Here is a 20,365-nt window from a genome sequence, read left to right as displayed (position 1 = left end):
TTTGAATATAATTAATTTACTTAGGGGTTACTGCCAAAATTAGTCCATAACATTCATTCTCAGACATTATTCTCTCTGCATAACACTGAATTTTTTTCCATCCTGCAGTAAAGCATGGATCTTTAAATTGCCATGTCTCTTGTGTTGTCCTGTTCCACTCATGAAACACCCCAATGAGGATGTCAATATTGCTGTTGTTTACCGTGACATGCTGATGTACAGTAACTAAACTCAGTGAAGCTAAGAGTCATCTATGTGTGAAAGCAGTTCTTGAATTTGTGAACTTCATCCGTGATAATTAATACTGGTTGTGTAGTTTGTTTATTTGTTTATTTATTGTTTGTTTGTTTGTTTTGTTTTGTTTTGTTTTCTCTTTTTAATTTTTTGTTACAGGGTTTGTATTCATGTTGACTTAGCAACGTTCAAACATGAGTGCTAAAAAGAAATCAAAGCAATAAGAGTAGAATATGTTTCTCCACTCTGCCCAAAAACTATTGGGAGACAAAGCACACTGAAAATTTTTGCTGGCCACATTCAATGAAACACTAAGTGTTGAAATTAAGAGGGGAAAAAAAAACAACCTAATACATAAATGAAAGGCCAACATCCGTGTACACCATAAATATACCATAGGTCTTTTGATGCTTTTGTCAATTAAAATGTATTGCCATAATTTAAATGTGACAGAGAGTTTATCACCTTATCATTGTACTGTGCTGTAGAGATTGTAGTTGTTTGTATGTAAAAGTATAAATATGTGGAACAATAAAACTTAAAAAGACAAATATGTAAAACATGAAATATAGAGTACTATTGTATGTTGTTCATTTTGTGGTTTGTTTTTTGTACATGGGAATGGAAAAGACGTAAAGACATTAATATTAATTGCCACTGAATATGGAGACTATTTTAATGTGACACCAAAATGGTTCTGTATTAAGGTTTGTGAGAGATTTCTTTTCATTTTATGCTAAGGATTGCACTGCGCTTGAGCAGTGAATCAATCTTGTCCTTCAATGGATTTAAATCGTACATATAAAGAATAAACAAGTGTCATAATGATTACTTACATGATTTGCAGTGTAATTTTTGGTATATAGATTATGTGGTTCTGCACAGAGAGAAAGAAAGAAAGATTGTAGTTCACAGAGCCGTGTGAGGGGCTACATTTTATTTTACAAAGTCAATGAATACTGCCATGTCTTCATCTGGTCTTTTCAAAGGGGTGAAAATTGACAATCAATACTATCAATAGCAATTTTAAGAAGGTGTCGTATCCTATCTGATGGCGAACAGATTGCTAAGGATGACGACAAAACCTTGTAGCCACCAAAAAAGAGTGGACGTATTGGTGAACAAAGCAGGTTAGCACGTCAGACTTTCTTCAATTTAGAGCTCAAGTAAAAAGCGATCGTTTTAAAATATGGAAATACCAAACCTGCATTTCGAATTTTTCTCCTCCAGGACTGTAGGCGGCACCATGCAGTCGTGAACTTTAAATCCACAGAATAAAACCATCGAAGAAACTGTTGATTTCCTGCATCGACAAATAGCGAGAATTTAAAGGTCGGTGGTTGTGAAAGGTAAAGTGTTTGCTTTTAACCCAAAATGAGACGCAGTGTAGAAAATTAATGAGCTAGTTAGGGAAATGCATTTTAAGCTTTGTCTGAAGTCGAAAATGATAAGAAATACACCCACAGCGCCAATGTTATGCTATTAATCATGCTTGCTTACATGAGATTCTGTGCGAGGGCTTGCATAACGTATCTGCTTGCTTAAGATCACATTATAAACTGAAACCTTTGTAATCAACTACCTTACGTCAGTGTTCTGTAATGGTTGTAAACTGGTTTCAAAGTCATTCTATCTACCATTTTTTGTTTGGGTAATGCTAAAACAGCTATTTCAGTGGCGGTTTAACAGTCAATAGAAAGAACAATGGTAGTTTAAAAATTATACAAAGTGTTTTTAATATTTCATATATTATTTTTAGGTGAAGCTGTTATAGAAAACCTAATGAAAACCCATATTTATCTTTGTAGGCACTGTGTGGCTGTTACTTCCCTCCTTCTCTAATGCTGTCCGGTGCTCTCCGCTGTGTGCGTCCCACCATTCACACAATTGCCTTATCCCGACAGTTGGCTCATTTTCGGCCGCAGATGGAAGCTGGAGGTAACCGTCCCGTGGAGACTGCCATACGGACAAAGCTGACCCAGGCCTTTCAGCCTGAGCACATGGAGGTTCTGAACGAGAGCCATATGCACGCTGTGCCCCCAGGCTCCGAGTCCCATTTCAGGGTGTTGGTGGTGAGCACACAGTTTGAGGGCCAGTCCCTGTTGCAGCGACACCGGATGGTAAATGAGGCTCTGCGGGAGGAGCTCAGTACCTGCGTCCACGCCCTGGCCATCCAGGCCAAAACGCCCCAGCAGTGGGGGAGTAACCCCAGCCTGGCCAAGAGCCCACCTTGCCTCGGTGGATCTAAGCATGACAGCACTGTGGCTGAAAAACTCAAGGCTGGAAGAGACTGATTCCTCCGTCGTCCTGTATTGACAGCTCTTAGGTGGCTGATCTCTGACGTGATACCGTAGATTCCTGTGTGACCCGTTTGGGTTTTCCCTCAGTTCAGAATCGTTTCCTCTGTATGATAGCTGAAAGACAAACGGATAGAATTCACCCACCAAAAATAAAGTGTTGCTGAAATGACCTAAAAATGCAGTATGTGTTAGAAAAGCTACTAACATGCAAAGCATCGCAGCAGAACATTCTGGAATCATGATTTCAGCCATCACCCTGTGTTCTCTTTAGGATTCAGTTGGGGTTTTTTTTGTCCCATGAAGTCAGGTATGGTAAAAGAGAAAGATTCTTATGCTGTAACAGATGAAAATCGAATCAGAAGAATTCTAACTAAACTAAACCTTTCTTTCCTCTTTGAAGAGGGCTGTTTCAAAACTCATTGTAATTTATAATTTATTCATTTAATGCATATAATTAAAATGTTAATGCAAAACTTTGCTCAGCCTGTTGGATGGTCCCATTGGTGATGTTTTAAACCCAATATTTACTGGAGAGTTTTTTTCCCCTTCAGTAAATGCTTTGAGCTTGTACTGTTACCTTTTTACCACATGGGGGTGACACACTAACATTGTATCTTGTTGGGATTGGACATTTGGGATAATGAGAATAGAAAGAGTTTTGGTAATATGGTGGCCCACTTGGTTTGAGTTGCAATTATGTTGTTTTGTTATATAAAAATGCTCTGGAGCATGAATTTTAAGAAACACAAGTACAAAAGAGTGTTAAACGGAATTAATATAAAATTTGTAAAAGTTTCAGATTATTACGAAGCCTGCTTATCACTAAGTGTTTTTTGAACGCCTGAAGAAAATTCACATTCCATATCATATTTCAAACACACTGTCATTTAAAGTGCAGTGCCTTCCCGTAAAAGAATCTGTAAAATTCAATCGTCAAACAGCAGATGATGCAGGGTTCTGTGAGTGTTGTGGTCATAGCCTACATAAAAGTTTGAGGTCACACATTAAAAGTACCACAGAGCTGAGACAGGCCCTGGGATCAAACATGGTGCCTGATGAATTCTTCATGTGCTTATTACCTGCTGATAATGAAAGCTTTTTGCATGTTTTATTAATGGTGTATATTCTTTTCACTGTTTCTCCTTGGATAGTAAGTGCTATGCAGCTTGTGGAAATGTTGTTTTTTTTTTTTTTTAAGTAGAGCCGTCTGTGTTGCGTGGAGTTTGCTTTCATTTGGAGGAGGACCTTGATGAGTTCTTGAGCTACCAATGAGCGCTTTGCCAGAGTTCATTAAAAGTTAGTATTCAAAGTCACTTAGCATTCATATTATTGAACATAGAATTATTGTAGGTATTCATTTATTATCAGAACATCCTCCAGAAGTGTTTAGTTATCACAGTCCTTTGGTGAATAACCTTGAAATGAATTTTTCATTGGTTGAATGATGTGTATATACCAAAGCTATGATTAATGCTTGCGACTCGTCAAGACGGTCCTATATCTAAAAATGACCAAAGAAAAAAAAAAGTTTCCCCTCTAACACAAGGAAACAAGGTAACATAAGTTAGTCTCTTCAATTCACCCAAATGGAACAGATGACCTGTCAGCTCACAAAGCTGACAAGGGGGCAGAACAACTGGTGTTGTCGTTAGACTAGGAAAACAGCTACATAACCGTTTTATGGCCCTGTCCATTAGAGACAGAGAGCCCAAGGGTGATCTCACACAGGTCAAACTGAAGTGTCTGTAACATGCCCTCTCTGGAGGGGATTGCTGTACCTGAAAGTGTGATTTGTGGTTACAATTCCAGGTGCTACAATGGCTGAAAGATACATCACTCAGACACAACCCAGAGCAGAAACTCTGGCATGCAGGTGGAGAAAGGAGGTTATGATTAAAGTTTGGAGAGAAAAAGAGAGACAGGCTGTCTCTGGTCTGGCCTGATGGATCTTCGAGGGGGTCAGAAAGGCTGCTCGTGTGCCTGGGTTTGGGTACTAGTTCAGTGGGAACCAGGCTGGTACTGCGTCAGAGCAGTAAGAGTGATGTACAAGGCCAGGCTGGGACCCTGGTTTGAGAAAGGTTCCCGCGAGCGCTCTGATTTACGTGCCTGTGCTGGACCAGTGCTCTCCAGCACAGCTGACCTCTTCAGGTTGAGGGTCAAGAGGTTAGAGATGGGAGCACCAAATGGTGGGCTGCAAAAGCCCCTGTAGGGGCAGGCCGTCTCACTGGAATTGTCATCTATGAAATTTCTTACTTACATACTCTGTTTTGTATTATGGAAAACCAGTGATGTATTCAACATTTACGTGAATTGTTTAAGAAACACTGACACACAAAAAGGTTGTGATTGTATTTTAAGAATCTAAAAGAGATTGATAATGCATTTGTTTAGTATTTGAAAGGCATGCTAGGAGCTCAGTAAGAGGGTTGCTTGTGTAGTCTTGCTGTTTTTTTTTTTTTTTTAGGATCAAGCAAAATGTATGAGAACCGGTCTGTAAAGGAGAGTCAATGATGCATTGTTAAAGATGCATTGTTTGCAAGATTGTAACAAAACCTGGACACCATTCTTTTCAGCAGTGATATTCATAGCTTTAGACTGTTTATTCATTTTGTCATTTTAGGGAGGAAAAAGAAAACAATTCATTCAATGCAATGCTCATTACTCCCTGAGTCCTTTAATTTGGATTTTTTTTTTTTTTTTTGCTACTTCACTAATGAATGAAACTTGTGAAGGAGTTGCTGTGAGGAGAAAGACAAAGCCGGAATGGGGAAGACAATATCCTTGTGTGGGAGAATTAGTTACACTCAGTAGTCCAAGTATTCAAAGCAGAGGAGAGGGATCAGTGGGGATTAAGAATAAAGTCCACACAGGTGGGTGATGGGAAAGTCACATGACAGGACATTTCCTTGTTTGGGATATAACCGAATAGACCAGGGGATGTATGAGTCATTTAGCAGTAGAATTCTCTTACTCCACAGGAACATATTTAAGTACCTATGCTACATTAGACAAATGTACATTTTTGGAAATGCCTAATGGAACCAGAAAGATCCTGTGGTTTAACAGTGACAAAAAGGAGTGGCTAAAATTAAAAAAAAAAAAAAAAAAAAACACCAGACAGCATAGACTGTTTGCATAAAACCTTTATAGTATGACCAGAAATGCATTGTAGTTGTAAATGAATAAATAAAAACATTTTTCATTTTTAGTTCATGCAGACCCCCTGCTTATCGGTCTAACATGGATCTTAATGCATTGATGACAGATGAGGGCTAAATGTTTATAGCTGATACGCTAAAAAAGACTTTAATATGGGCACTTGTTTAACTATTTTCAGACAGTTCATGGATGTCTTAAGCTTTAGAGATATGAGATGTTTTCCTCACAAATTATTCTGCTGTCAAATAACCTGACATATACAATAACCTGAGGTATATATTCTTTTTTTTTTTTTCACTAAAATGAAATCAATATTTAACACTAGGGTTTCATGTTGTTTTACTGTCATGTATTTGTTTGTATGAATTTCTGAATTCGAGCATAGTATTGAAGATCCTTTAAATATAGTGTGCACATATGGTTGTTCTAAAAGAGCTCAAGAGACGTTAATGTTTTCTGCAGGCGTCTGAGAACGCTGGGTGATGTTCTCTGGCCATAATTTACTCTCATTAGATTGAGCCCTGGCATATCTGGACTTTTAAAGTCCCTCACCTGCACAGTTGCATTTCAGCCCTCTCGATAGATTGTGTGAAAGCGGTGTCAGACGGAAAAGGTCAGCCCAGAGAGCAGCCCTGTGAATAGAGGGTTAATCTGCGGAGGTCCAGATGCGTGGCTCTACTGAAAAAAAAAAAAAAAGTGAAAAGCACCTCACTTTGGCCTGGACAAAACTTGATCTATTGTTCATCTGTCAGCCCGCGTGATATATTCTATCCTACATTCTCGGACAAAACATATCCTCGATTATACAAGCAGCGCCATTCTGCCATGCGGAATCGGCTGAAGGGGTTTGGACACCAGGTCATTTGACCTCTGAGTCTTCTGGTCTTTGTTCCAGATGCCCTCTGTTCTTTACCCCTCTCTGAACTCAGCGCTGCTGTATTCTCTCTCAAAATAAAGAAATGGGGCCCTCCAGGTTATTTTCATTAGTGCTTTGAAACAAGGCCGTTGAATGGCTGTTGAGCGCTTTAATGTGGCAATTGGGTGTTAAAAGCGTGTAACTTATAGAGAGTTATGCTATGCTATAAGGCAGCGGAATACCCACAGATTTGTTTTCATTTTTACAGCAATTTTTGACTTGTCAGTTTGTTTGTCACTGTATAGCCATAATTATCTTAAGCGTCCTTCAACAAGTATATATTGTTCACATAAAAATGCTTTTTCAGTGATATATCTCATATTTGAATGTCTGTAATTGCATCGTACTGTTGCATTGTACTTATGTGGAAAGTGGGAAATTAATGCTATAATATGATACAAGTCTCTTGATATGCACTACGCATTCTATGTGTGTGTTCACTGTGGATTGGTCGAGAACAGGTGTGCACTGGTTTTTAGTCACTCAAATGGGTCACACCCAGCATCCCTCTATGTTTAGTAAATATATGAGTTCTGCTTTGTGTGTTGTATTTGGTTTCATTGTATTCTTTTTATTGGTGCTCGGGAGCAAACGTCCTCTCCGATGTTCACTTTATGGTAAGCAGGCACCTTGGGTCCATACTCGGTTACCTTGGCGATCAGCCTGTGTTCCTCGTTCTTCACCTCCCTTTCTTTTAGGCTACATTTTAAGATCTACTTTTAACTGTTTACTAAACACACCAGAAGGCCCTCTCTGAACCCCCTCCCCTCCAACACACACACACCCACACCCACACCCACACCTCTCTACTCACCCAGCTCTTTGTTTAGGATCATTTGACCAGAAAACATCTTGCATCGACCAGCAGAAGCAGGAACAGATCTCCCCTGACCTGCTATTACGTGCACATTCTTCACAGGAAAAATTCCAACAGATTGCTGTGATCCCTCTGGTCATAAACCTGAAACAACTCAAACAAGATTGTGAAACATTGCCAGTTAGTTGGTGTTACTCTGAGAGTAGTCTACAATTCTTTTTGTAGGAAACAAGCAGTGCTTCTCAAAGGCAGAATTAAGGCTGGCTCTAAAGGAAAGGACACACTAATGTTGTGGTGTGCCTCCTTCCAACCCTTCGTGAGGTCATCTCAAGATTTGGTGCTCACTGGTCTTGTCCTTAAAAAAAGGCAAACATGATGTAGGTCAGTTTGCCTAATTTACTCTTAGAAATGAACCATAAATATGTGTTGCTTTTACACTATCAGTGTTTTATTCAAACAACAACAGACTTTTCATGTTATTTCTTTCTTCTGCTTTTTGCTTTTGCTTTCTAGAATTAATTTAAAAGTGAATTTTTTGGGTAACAGACAAGGTTCTACTATCAGCTATCAGTATTATATACACAATCATACACATAATCACAAGCATAGCATGCATTTCAAATATCAGGGTAAATGTACAAGGGTAGTATATGTAATGCTATAATATAAGGGGCGTAAGCTATTTTTCTCCTCTAAAGTGTACTGCTTCCTTTGTCAAATGCATGCCAGTTGTGTTGCAACAGCAGATATATGAGGACACTGGCCGTATTCCAGTCAAGGGTAAAAGATTCTTTTTTTTCTTTTTTTTTTTGCTCATTTGTGCTAAAGGTCATTTATGCTCATTTTGTGAACCAATGAGAAATTTGCAAACTGAACACAACATTTGAAATAACTGGTATTGAATTGTGGACACACCACAGGTTATGGGTACGTAGTACAGTCCTGCAGCCTGAGATGGCATTGTTGTGCTCTCTTGTGTCTTGATGTGCTCATACTGATAACATGGAGGAAAAGTTCAGAGATAGCACAGAGTTATTTTTCCTCTGTCCAGTGCACTACTTCTCTAAGAAGTTGGTGCTCTCAATAAGTATACATAATAACTGTTCTGACAGATTAGGACAGTTGCCAGGATGGTCAGAAAAAAACTGTGTGTAAGTTAACAGGTTTTACTTGTATCAGACAATTTCAGATACATGTAAAGAAGACACAGACACTAAGATTATTAACAAGTCATGCTTATAGTCTACTCATTGGCTTGACAGTTATGTAATTGAGTAAAACATAGGTTAACCCCAGTGCATATATTAGGTAGAGGTTCACAATTACGTCACTGCCTCCGTTTTTTTTTGTGGCCTGGATTCAGATGCAAACATTATCATAAAAGAGGTGGTCCCAGAAGCCACACAGTGGCTCAAAGGCAATAAGAGACAGATGTGAGTTCATACTAAAGAATTACATCTCGCTCTTTAAGTGGTTCGCTCCAGGATGGCCAAGTAGGTCAAGAGAATCGACGTGGGGTGAAGAGGCTCACAAAAGCGTGAGGAGAAGGTCAAGCGTAAAATCCCTCCCTGCTTTGGTGTGGTAACTCCCCCCCCCCTCCCCTCCCTCCCCCCCAAGGGTGGGACACTGAGAGAGGAGACACGCAGGCTGGAGGAGAGGTTTCTCTCGTCAGTATTCTTCTCGCCCCGCAGCCAAACTACTCACCCCTGTCACACTCCGTCGCCACGGTGGCCGGCTCTCTCCTGTTTTCTTTGTGTCTGCGCCTACTTACTGTATTAGCTCACAGGAGCTCTCACAGCAGGAACTGTGCCCCATTCCCTCAGTGGGACTGAAGCAAGAGTCAGACAAAATGTCAGATGTCAGCTATATTTTCTTAATTGCATCAATGGCTTCAATCAAGTACCGCTTGTAAAGTAGCTGAGTGGTTCTTTCAAGGCCTGTCTTCCCTTACGGTTTTAGCGCAGTGTCTTATTTGAGAGAGGGATTTTATCCCGCCGCCTCAGGGCGTATCTGTCAATCAAAAAACAGCAAGTCAGAGTCTCTAAATGAAGCGTGGTGGTTACCTTAATGTCCCTTTTAACAAGACTGAGGATGGGTCCCGTCGCCGCCAAAGTTTAGAGACGTTTCTTGATTTCTGTTTCTTGATTTCTGTGGAGATATCTTCGGCAAAAGACCACACACAGTACGCCTGCCTTGCAAAAAGTGATGGTTGCAGAGTCAGGGGGGAAAAAACTGATGACAGAGTCATTTACTGTAAAAAGCTGTCATGGGACGGTAGAATAGAAGCCTGGGCACAAACATAGGGAAGAAGCGGTGAAGGGGTGGTGGGGGTGTGTTATTTGGGAGTTGGAGAAAGGTGGTGGGTAGGTCCCACTCCTCCTTCAGGTCAGGGGAAAGAGGATGAAACCTGTCATTAGGAAGGTTAAATGAAGAAAGCCCTCAATGGGGAAGCCATTGTCCCAGGCCAGTGAGGAGGGCTAGCTCTTTAGTGCCTCAAATAACATGGCCTGCTGCATTGTGGACCTCTGAAAGGGACAGAGGGGGGGCAGGCTGAAATAGTGGTCAGCAGAGAAAGGCCTGGTGGACTGGGGCTCAGCGGGGGGCAGGGACCCTTTGGGATTTTTTTTTTTTTTTTTTTACTTCGCTTGTTTTTCTTTCTTTCTTAACAGCTCATCCAGAACCCAAAGTTTTAGAAAGTCTCTGAGATGGTTCATCCTGGGGGAAAATCAGCTTCCTTGTCTTAAAAAATGCTTCCTGAATGAATGCATAGTTTCACATTTAAGCCGCTTCTCAATGCAAAGCTTCAAAACCTTCACCGATTCCATTTAACCCTGTTTGAAGCCACAGAGAATTTGATGTTAATCTCAAACTCTCAAAAATCTTGTTTCATCTTATATTAAATATTGTCAAATCTCTATTTAATTTCTTTCGTAGTTCTGATAAAACAGTTCATGACCTAGATAGTTAATGATTATTGTCAAACCTACAGAAATGTTTAACGAAACAGCCTTGACTCACATATACAGCTTCTGTTTAAGAATGTTAAATGGAAGCCCGAAGGCTTTAATTTTTTTCTCTGTTTAGAAATGGATTTTCTCACAAAGCTAAATATGCAGGGTAACAATGTGTCCTCGACTCTTAAGACACAGCGTGTCATTGGTAAACACCTCAGTTCTTGTTGGATTTCATGAAGCATGCTTCAGTCGTGTTACACCTGTTGGTCCTCAATCCACTTCTCATCCTCTCTATATTTGTCTTTGCAAGCTGTGTTTCACTTCAGCCTGCCACTCAGCATGGTTTCTGAATTAACATGCATATGGCTAATACATTTCCCACTGAGACCATACTGCTTCTAAAAATCATCATCTCGTCTAAGTGTTAAGCAGTTTACCGAGTTGAAGTGAATTATTATTATTTCAGTCAACCCGTATTTACTTTGTTTAATAATATATTCCAAATCTCTAAAGATCTCAAAGGTACACGCCGTGCACAGACAAATCTGACAGTCTGTTCTCAGATTGTGTAAGAGGTATAGTTTCTCCTGAAAGCTGAATACCACATTTCCACAGTTACTTCATAAACCTATTAGTGACTCCAGTCAATGACTTCCACTAATGATTTTCTGTGCTCAGAAAAGGAGGCCTGAGCTGGGTCTTAAGCAGGCGAGATCCGTGTTCTTCAAAAGAAAAGAAGTCGAGTTTGAGAGACATCTCGTCGATCAAACATCGTGCAGAGCAAGCGATCTTCTGCAGTGCGCACAGTAGACGCAGCCAAATCTTACTTTGCCCCGGAGTTTATTGTTAAAAGGAACCCATGTGTCTGTAGATGAATAACCAGATGACAAACTGAGGATACAATGGATGTCAGTTTTAGGTAGCTGAAGTTGTTAATGAATACAACATGTAAAATCAAAGAGCTCTGAAATATTAGGATCGTCATCTTTTTGCGGTGCTGCCATACCTTTTAACTTTTACATGTTGTTGAATTGACATCATGCAAGAAATGAAGTCCACGTGAGACAATGAGATAGTGTACCTGGTCCAGCCAGAGATCATGTGTATTGAAAGACCATTATGGGAGAAGCTGGTTTTTTTTTTTTTTTCGTATCCAAGAAAAGGTGGGTAATCACTTTCCCCGGTCACTTCTATGGGACTGGAGTGAAAGATCACAGCTCTGTGGCGCGGCCTGCCCACTGCGGCCACTGCTCCTCCCTCTCCCATTCACTCACACCCAGGGAGGCTGGATCGGGCCGCTGGCCCATTGAAGGCCTGATGGATGGCTTCATAAAGCAGCTTCTTTCGGGTGGGACGCCGGGTGAAGGAATGCCACACTGCTCTCCCTCCAGGCAGGAGACAGATGCGCAGGCTTTCCTTCTCACTTCTTTCCCATGAATCCCAAGGGACTGGAGTAGGGACAGGTCCCGACGCCCCCACGGTGGGGTGAGGGGGTCAGGTATTAAAATGCGCACACAACGTTTAAGCTGTACATTTCTCTTGGTATGCGCAACCTGTTCCAGCTTCGAGACGCCGTGTGTACACACACACACACACACACACACACACACCGCCCATTAAGCAAGGGGGGGCGGCTCATGATGGCTCCAAAGATGACCATAATAACCAGTTTGTGGCTTATTCCTCTTCTGCCCTCGGGGCATCGAAGTGACAGCTCACCACGGTTTCACTCTGAGGCTCTATTCAGACCATGTCTCTCTAAGCACAAGCGTAGAAATTGGCTACATTTAATCAGACACGGTGAAGAGTTTAAAGAAAGGGATCAGGAGGGCTTTTCCTTCATTGATTTTCCACAGTTAAGGATCCACCACACTTTGTTACCTGGGTTAAAAGGACAGACCATTGAAAACAAAATAAGTCAAACCACATGGTCTTACTAAAGGTTTCCTAAGTTAATTAAACTTTCATTTCACTTAAGAGCGAAGTCAAAACAAACACAGAATTGCATAAATCATAAAAAAAAAAAAAGAATAAAATCTGCGACGATATTTTTGAAATCCACAGAGAGACATTTAAAGAGGAAGAAAATCTTTAGTGTGACAATGATTAGTGGATAAGGGAATGCCAGTGTATTGGCACAAAAAAAATGGCATCATGCTGAAAATGAGGTAGTTTGTCAAGTGGGTTGACACTTACTCAACAGACATTTTGTTGTCATGCACATGAATGGAAGTAAAAGCTCAATGTGCAGTGGCTGGGCAGGAATTACGCACAAACTGCACAAGAGGCCTTTTCAGTCCACCCCAACACTGATTACATTGTGAGAGTGCAATCAAAGTGGAAAATGACAGAGCAGTGACATCCAACACACATAATACACAACTGATAATCGTCAAAAGGTTGGGGAGAAAAAAAAAAAAAGAAAAAGCGCCCGTGTAGAAATCTTTAAAGTTTGGCTCGACTGTGGGTAGTTGAAAGAGTCTGAGGAGGGGGTATCCCTTGATGTCACAGACTATTACCCAGATATTATAATTACACACTGTGACACAGAGGATCTGAGACTCCGCACAGATAGAAGGTGGTAGAATGTGAGTGTCTCTGGCTGTATGTTTCTCTTTCTCTCTCTTTGTGTTAGTGTTTGTGTGAATATGTGTGAATGTGTGTGTGTGTGTGTGTCTGTGTGTGTGTGTGAGAGAGAGAGAGAGAGAGAGAGAGAAAAGAGAGAGAAAAGAGAGAGAAAAGAGAGAGAAAAGCGAGAGAGAGAGTGTGTGGGAGGCAGGGTTTGCAAGAACAGGAGATTTTTTGTGTTGGAGAAAGAGAGGCTTGGACACTTCATCTTCTCTTCTCTGTGCTGCCAAAAAGGCCAGAGGTCAAATGTCAGGGCGATTGAAGAATTCCGAGCTGCATGCCGACAGATCGGGTTTCAGGGGTGGGGGAGGGGAGGGGATTGCCCTAGAGGGATAGGTGCCTGTGTATGTGTGAGCTTGTCGAAGCAGCTCTTATTTAAAGCATCGCCTAACTGCTTTTGCGCTTGTGTTTTGACATTTCCCCCGAAACTTTAGCAGCATTCTCTACACCAAGAATTTCTGAAAAGATTTTTGACTTTTGAATGGACTATCCACCAACACATGATGGCCCCACCCACTTTTTAACCACTGAAAACCTACTATAAACTTACTTAACATGAAATCAATAAGCACTGAATATAAGACCAAAGATAAGACCAAAGAAACATACAAAGCTGAAATACACACTGTGGTTGTCTACACATTATAAGAAGATCTCTGTTGGTACAGATGTGCTTTTTTTACACCCATCACTTGTGATGATTGTCAGCAGCAGTATGGTTAAGTATAAGGTTTAACCTTCATTACGCTTTTCTTATCAATGTAAACAGGTCAGGACAAAAAGTACCTTCCCATCCTGTTATCTTTCATTTGAAAGCTAACTGCTCTTTAAAATAAAAGAAAACCTGTCAGTCAAACACGGTCAGTCATGGAAGACATCTCTGCTCATCTGTTTAGCAGCAGGTTTGGTCTTTTAAATGATTTGAATTGCACACAGTCACAGTCCTCTCTTACCAGTTCTCCATTGTAAACTTTGTAATTGATCATTAACAAACATGTGGAACAGGTCTCCCGAGTGTGTTCACTATTAGAATAAAGGACTGCAGCTGCTTCACCACTGTACACAAACAGTACTTACACAGTACTCATACTGTATTCGTATGCTCAAAACACAGTCATTCAGCTATGCTCTCTCTCTCTCTCCACGTTTACAATAATGACATAATTTAACACTTTCATAAAAACACTTTTCTATAAAGTAAACATTTTTTTAGAAAGTTATCAGTTTTTTTTTTACTTGTTTTACTCTTAAGCGTGTGGATTAAAGCAGAGTTAAAGAGTTTCGCAAACAATTCATAAGGAAGTCATGTTTCCATGTAACTACTGTGTAACATATACGATGAAAACATAATTTTATTTTTAATCAGGTCATTTCAGGGAATATTACATAATGCAGTATTTTACCTGAAAAGTATGTTCGTGGAAAATAATTAGTCACTTCAAATAAATTCATTTCCCAAACTTAACTCAGTTAATTAAAACTGAGTTGTTCCCAGCTCTACTTATTACACTTCATTCTTCCACGAAGAGTAAGAGCCCTGTGTAATGTTTCTCTCAAAGCAGACATTTCACAACCATAGAGGAAAGAGCAGTGTTATCACCTACTAACTACACAAAGGTCGTACTCTCTCACTCACTTAGAAATCAGTAACCCCCTTACCCCCTTTAGAAAACATTCGCCGTGTCAAATACACATACTGTCTAATTGAACTGAAGAAGTTACACCTCCATGAAAAAATGACACACAATAAGACATTTTGTAGTATCACAGTTTAAACTGCTTTCACTGTCCGATTTGTAAATGGCTTTGGATACTGAAAGGCACTAACAACTTGTTGATACATCAGATCTTCATCCAAATCACAAAGGGCTCGGACCATCACTCAACTCCCTTCAGAGACGTAGGGGGTGTGGGGAGGTTTGAGCTCTGGTCTGATCAAGTCTAACTTTAGGACTAATGGAGCAGTTTGCACAGGGGGAAACGCTTTGATGCTGGCCTTTTCAATAATGGATCCTTCCTATGATTAAGGTGAGAATTGGCCAGCAGGGTTCCAGAAGGAAAATGTAAATCACGGATTAGCTGGAATAATGGCCCCTTGCCTGTCGTTGATGTTAATTAGTGTTAATTGGGACTCCTTCTTTTTGGGTGGCGATCAGCAGAGACCTGCACACGGTGGCGTTTTCAAAGTCTCCCCCTTTGCTTAACACCAGGGCAGTAGCACTCGTCCACTGACGCCGTCCCTCTGTTTGCTCTTCACTCGTTGTCAGAGCAGATTTGCTCTTGCCACAATGACTCCCATTCACTGGGCTTGATCTTCACAGCTATTCAAAAGGTTGCCTTTTTTTCGGGGTGGGGTGGGGGGGGGGGGGGTGGTCGGGTGGGAGGGGTTGGGGTGGTGGTGGGCTGAAATACTCCCCCACCATCACCACCACCACCACCACACAGTCTATGCTTGTTTGTGCATCCAGCTGGGACGCGTCTGTCCAGTGTTTTGGATCTTTTGCCCAAAATCGGCCAGTACGCCACAGACGCTGGTACTTTTGTAAGTCCTGGTTAAGCTTTGCATCGCTGTGGGAAGTCTCTATTTTTGATGCAATTCAGAGATAGATACATGACAACTTAGCGTCTTTACAGTTCAGAAACATTTTTTTTCGAGTGATTCATTAACATGCTAATGATTCTCGCTAGATAAACTCTTCAGCGTGTTCTGTTTTGTTTTGTTCTGTTTTGTTTTGTTTCGTCCTGAGCGGTCGTAACGCCTATCTGTTTTGCCCTCCTGCATTTTGCCCCTGTCCTGAGCTGCTTAGTGTGAAATGGGGCCCAAGGTTGGTGAATTTCTCTGGCCAACACCTGGTATCACTTTATTAACCCTCGTCCGTCTCGACCCCTGAAAGCTCAGGAACAGTGGGGCCATCAGAGCGGCCCCTGTGGACGTCAGCGCTGCCTTTGAAGGGGGGAAATGATGCCCCACATCGGAGCCTCAGCGATGACTTTACCAGTACCGTGACCTTCGTGACCCCTCATCCCCCTCCCCACAGCTGCTGGCCCCCATTGGCCTCCAGTGGGCCGCAGTAGTAGCAGGAGAAGAAGGAGAAGAAGAGGGAGAACTAGAGGGGGAAAGCAGCAAAAGGTCAACTGGTGGTCAGAAGGTTTTTATTGGGATTGGGAGGGAGCGAGAGAGAGGGAGGGAGAGTACGTTAAAGACCACCGTCTGAGATTTTAACTGCAGGGAATTTGGTCTCTCCTCCCTCCACACTTTAAGCTGCAACTGGGTGTACTTCTCTCACCGCTGAATCTGAACCAAACCCAGATCAAGCAGGTATGCCGCGCATGGGCACAAACAGACTGACTCTGACACCCGGTATGGATCAGACTAATGGACACTAATGGATCATTGTAGTGCTCACTGGTAGATCAGTCACAGATTGTAAATAATGATATGTTAATACACTGGTATTGTTGCAGTACTATGACATAAAAGCCATAGGTGATGTCTTTTAGCAATTATCTATAATTAACATCCCACTAAATCAGCACCATAAGGGGTGCATCATGATCACCAGGATAAACTGGGTTACGCTATCAATTTGTAAGATCAGTATAAAGACCATTTCTACAGCTATTCTGATATTTCCTGTAATTTAACGGGTTGTCTCTTCACAAAAACAAAACAAAAAAAAAAAGACTTTAAGAAATGCTTGCTCCCTAAGATCTATTGGGGCTTCTAGTCAGCACTGTTCCCCCGGACCACAATTCTCTCAGAGTGGTGGCGTGCACTTTCCAGGCAGCCGCCACAGCAGTGGGAAAACACAAGGTTATCTGCAGACATGACCCTCCATGTCACGGCTGTTCCACCAATGACATAGCGCCTAGTCACAAGGGCTTTCCTTCCAACATGGCCAGCAGAGTAATTTACTGCTCGATCGCATGACTGAAGTCCAGGCTAGAAATGGCCATAAACATTGTGTTATGGCAATGGAAGGGTTAGAGGGGGACAGAGCGAATCTCTTACAGCCCAGTATTCTGCCTTGTTAAGCTCATTGGTCACAGACTACCAGTCTAGTAATTTATTATCATGTGTGTTTTTCTTCTGTGGTCTACTTGAGCCACCAAACAGTCTCTCAAGTAAGAAAATACAGAGCCCCTGTATTTGGTCTTAAAACATGCCTTGATTTGTGTTGTGAAGATGATATTCTTGTAAAAGGATCAAAGCAATTTCAGAATTCACCTACCGCATTTGTAACTATATTTTGTTGTAGACCCTCATTTCTGATGTGCACGTGAGACAAAGCAACATCTTTCATTTTGAAGCATCCTTTTTCTCTTTTGCCTCTCCTCTTTTTCTATCTCTTTCTTTCTCTATTGCTCTTTCTCTCGGTAGGTATCTTTTTATGGAACTGGCATTCCTGGACTGGCTGAAACAGAAGCTCTTGTTTAGGAGCTACCCTCCCACCCAATCCTCTTTTTTTTCATCTTCCTAGTTTTGGAGCCTGGGATCAAAGTTCAAGACCCCCTCCAGCTTCAGAGACATGTCAGGTCACGCTAGCCACATACTGTAGCATTCCCTGTTCAACCCAGAAAAAGACCTACTCATTCTCTGCTTGCACAGGAGAACTAAATGTGTCTCCGTGTTTTAAAAATTGTTTGTTTGAATATGATAGTTGGCTTTAAGTCAGTAATGTGTGTTTCGATTCACGTTATAATCCTTTGACGGGATGGAACAAGAACATTTGGATGATAACTCTGTTGTGGCAGAGAAATTAAGTTACACTTTAGTAATCCGCTTGGGGAAATCCGTCTTCTGCGTTTAACCTGTCCTAACTACTTAGGAATAGTGGGTAGCTTCTACTGTTTTTGCATGCAATCTAAGTGATTTTAAATTGTTATGATTTAATATGGAGAATAGAAAGTTTTGCTGATACTATTGTGATTGTAAATGTATTCATTTTAGCCTAATTAAGGATAAGAGCTTAGGCACCAAGATTTTGAGTGAAAACTTTTGACGCCATCTTGTTAATCTCAGTACGAGATAAATTTAGCAACTTACAAAGAGTCTCTCAGAAAGGCCCTCAAGTTGTGTCCAGGTCATGAGAGTAATCGAGGCCTTTGCCAGTATTACGGCTGAATCAGCAAATGGCACCAGCATCATATTCACAAAGTCCATGAAAAATGAGACTTGAATGCACAAACAGGAAAAAAAAAATTAGGGGGAAACCCGAGACCCCTCAGCATAGATAAACAAATAACTAAATAAATCTTGAGCCACCCCTAAGGGGTCAGTACAGGAACAGATAAATCTCATTTAAAGACGCCATGCCTTGCAATGTTTAACCTCTTAATCAACCCTAATCGGGCTAAGGAAAGAGTATGCACTAAAAAGTGTCTGTCTTGATCTGACTTGCCTATAAAACACAAATACTCACTCCCACTTTTTTCACACAAGGGTTTTTTTTTTCTAGAATGTTCTGTTCTGTCCTCATATCTTGATGATATGAATAGTACCATGAATAATCTAAATGACAATAGTTATTTCCTAAAAGTAAGTTATATTTTATATGTGAATAAACAGAAACTAAAAAAGTGTGACTGTCCTCATGTGACACCCTCCTCACTCTGACAGTCCTACGGTTATTTTACCTAAGTTTCCATTGATGGCATTAATAAACGAGTAGTAACAAGACATACACAAGTAATGGAATTCAAAAACGTTTCATTTTTTATCTTTTATCTTTTTTTAGTTTGTTATTTGCCACAAAAGTTTTTCTTTCCATGTAATTATTATACGTAAATATTCTCAAGTGAATCTATGGATAGACCTATAGTTGATCTTTCAAACTAAAAGTAATCTGAAAACAACTAATATCCTGACACCACCTTGGTTGGAGTAAATCTGCAACTACACATAATTCAATACCAACGAAAATACTTTTGAGGTATTTTTTTTTTTCAATGTAGTGTGGGACCATTTTAAGCGTATTGTTTGCGTTTTTGGGCATGATCTCACCAATGAAATGAATTTACAACACAAGCTCCAAGTTTAGGATATGCACTAATTGGTACATGTATGCATGAATTTGTGTAATTTTACGTAGCTTTGACCTCATGTGAATTACTTTGAATGAATAAAATGTGGAAATGCTGTTGATTCAAAACCACAGTAATCTGATTTCCAGATTAAGCTATGGATTCCAGATTAAACTGATTTGCTCTCTGACCTCGTTCTTGAGGTCACTGCGGCTGTTGTTTTGGTCAACAGTCACTGGCCCTGAACATACTATATGCGGTCTCCCACAATTCATGCCTCATCAGTCTTTGCTGTCTAACTCACATTTAGCTCATCTTTTGGCATCTTCTTTTGTCTCTGCCTGGTCAAGTTCACTTCAAAGACCATTCATCCAAACACAAGTACAAACATTACACCGTCTCAGACAAGTAACAGACTTATTTATCAAAAGACGTCTTCGGTCCATACTTACTGACAGTATTTGGCACAGATAATCTGATTTATTTGTTTGTTTTAAGATTAACCGTGAACTTTCTTCTTAATTACCATTTACATATATCACCATTATCATATGCACAGATAATACATCTGATAAAACGAAACAGCCCGTACTGTGCGCAAAGACGCAAAGTTTATTGAGATTTCTGCACTCTTCCATAAAGCTTTTGCTGACTAGATTGCTAATAAACCCCTGGACCATCCCACCAATAGCAGTGACCAAATGACAAAATAACTTTTTTTTCTTTCGAGCATTTTAAAGTCAAAGACGTTTGGTCCCATTTGCTTACACAAAGCATTTGAGTTAAAGCTGCACAGAATAGGCTATAATGAGCAAACTGTACAATCTCTCAATCACTTGATCTCACATATATGGTACATTGTATCACATTATTTAGCCTGCCTCAAGACTCCATTTCCCAGTACGCTCTGTTTTGTTATTGTACAGGTTTCGCTTTAGATGAGCAGTGGAGTGTTTCGAATCCATAGCATTCTAAGCGCAAATACTGTGCCCACATCTGAGTCATTAAAATAAGAAAAAGCCAGTTCTCTGTCCATGTCCCACTATGATGAATAATAACATCATGAATAATCTTAACAGAAAAATAACTATGTCCCATAAGAAGTTTGAGACCTGGTCTGACGAATCAAAAACTGAAGTGTGATTGTCCTCAGGCTTTGACTTTGCACAGGCTCCTCTCCATTCAGCATTTATTTGAATCATTTTTTTTTTTTAGTTAGTTTGTTTGTTTTGTTTTGTTTACAAGAAATATGGTGTAATAAACAACTGCTACAAGAGCTTTATACATAAAGTGTAGCATAAGAGTCATGACACATACTAAATGACGTTTGCCT

At 40.6% G+C, this 20,365-nt stretch overlaps 1 protein-coding gene across 2 annotated transcripts; it reads left to right on the top strand.

The window, feature by feature from the left end:
• Positions 1–1,529: 1,529 nt before the first annotated feature.
• Positions 1,530–2,942, top strand: bola1 (bolA family member 1). Of its 2 annotated transcripts, none has more exons than XM_030782518.1 (2): positions 1,530–1,583; positions 2,043–2,940. In XM_030782518.1, the coding sequence occupies exon 2, from the start codon at positions 2,076–2,078 to the stop codon at positions 2,526–2,528; it is 453 nt and encodes a 150-aa protein (XP_030638378.1). In that variant the 5' UTR covers positions 1,530–1,583; positions 2,043–2,075; the 3' UTR covers positions 2,529–2,940. The 2 variants fall into 2 exon arrangements, with proteins under 2 accessions (XP_030638378.1, XP_030638379.1); XM_030782519.1 differs by having other exon boundaries at positions 1,543–1,566; positions 2,043–2,942.
• Positions 2,943–20,365: the final 17,423 nt, after the last annotated feature.

Source organism: Chanos chanos, chromosome 8 (assembly GCF_902362185.1).
Source record: "Chanos chanos chromosome 8, fChaCha1.1, whole genome shotgun sequence".
NCBI lineage: Eukaryota > Metazoa > Chordata > Actinopteri > Gonorynchiformes > Chanidae > Chanos > Chanos chanos.
The sequence above is the reverse complement of the archived record's forward strand: the minus strand, read 5'-3'. Positions and strand labels throughout refer to the sequence as shown.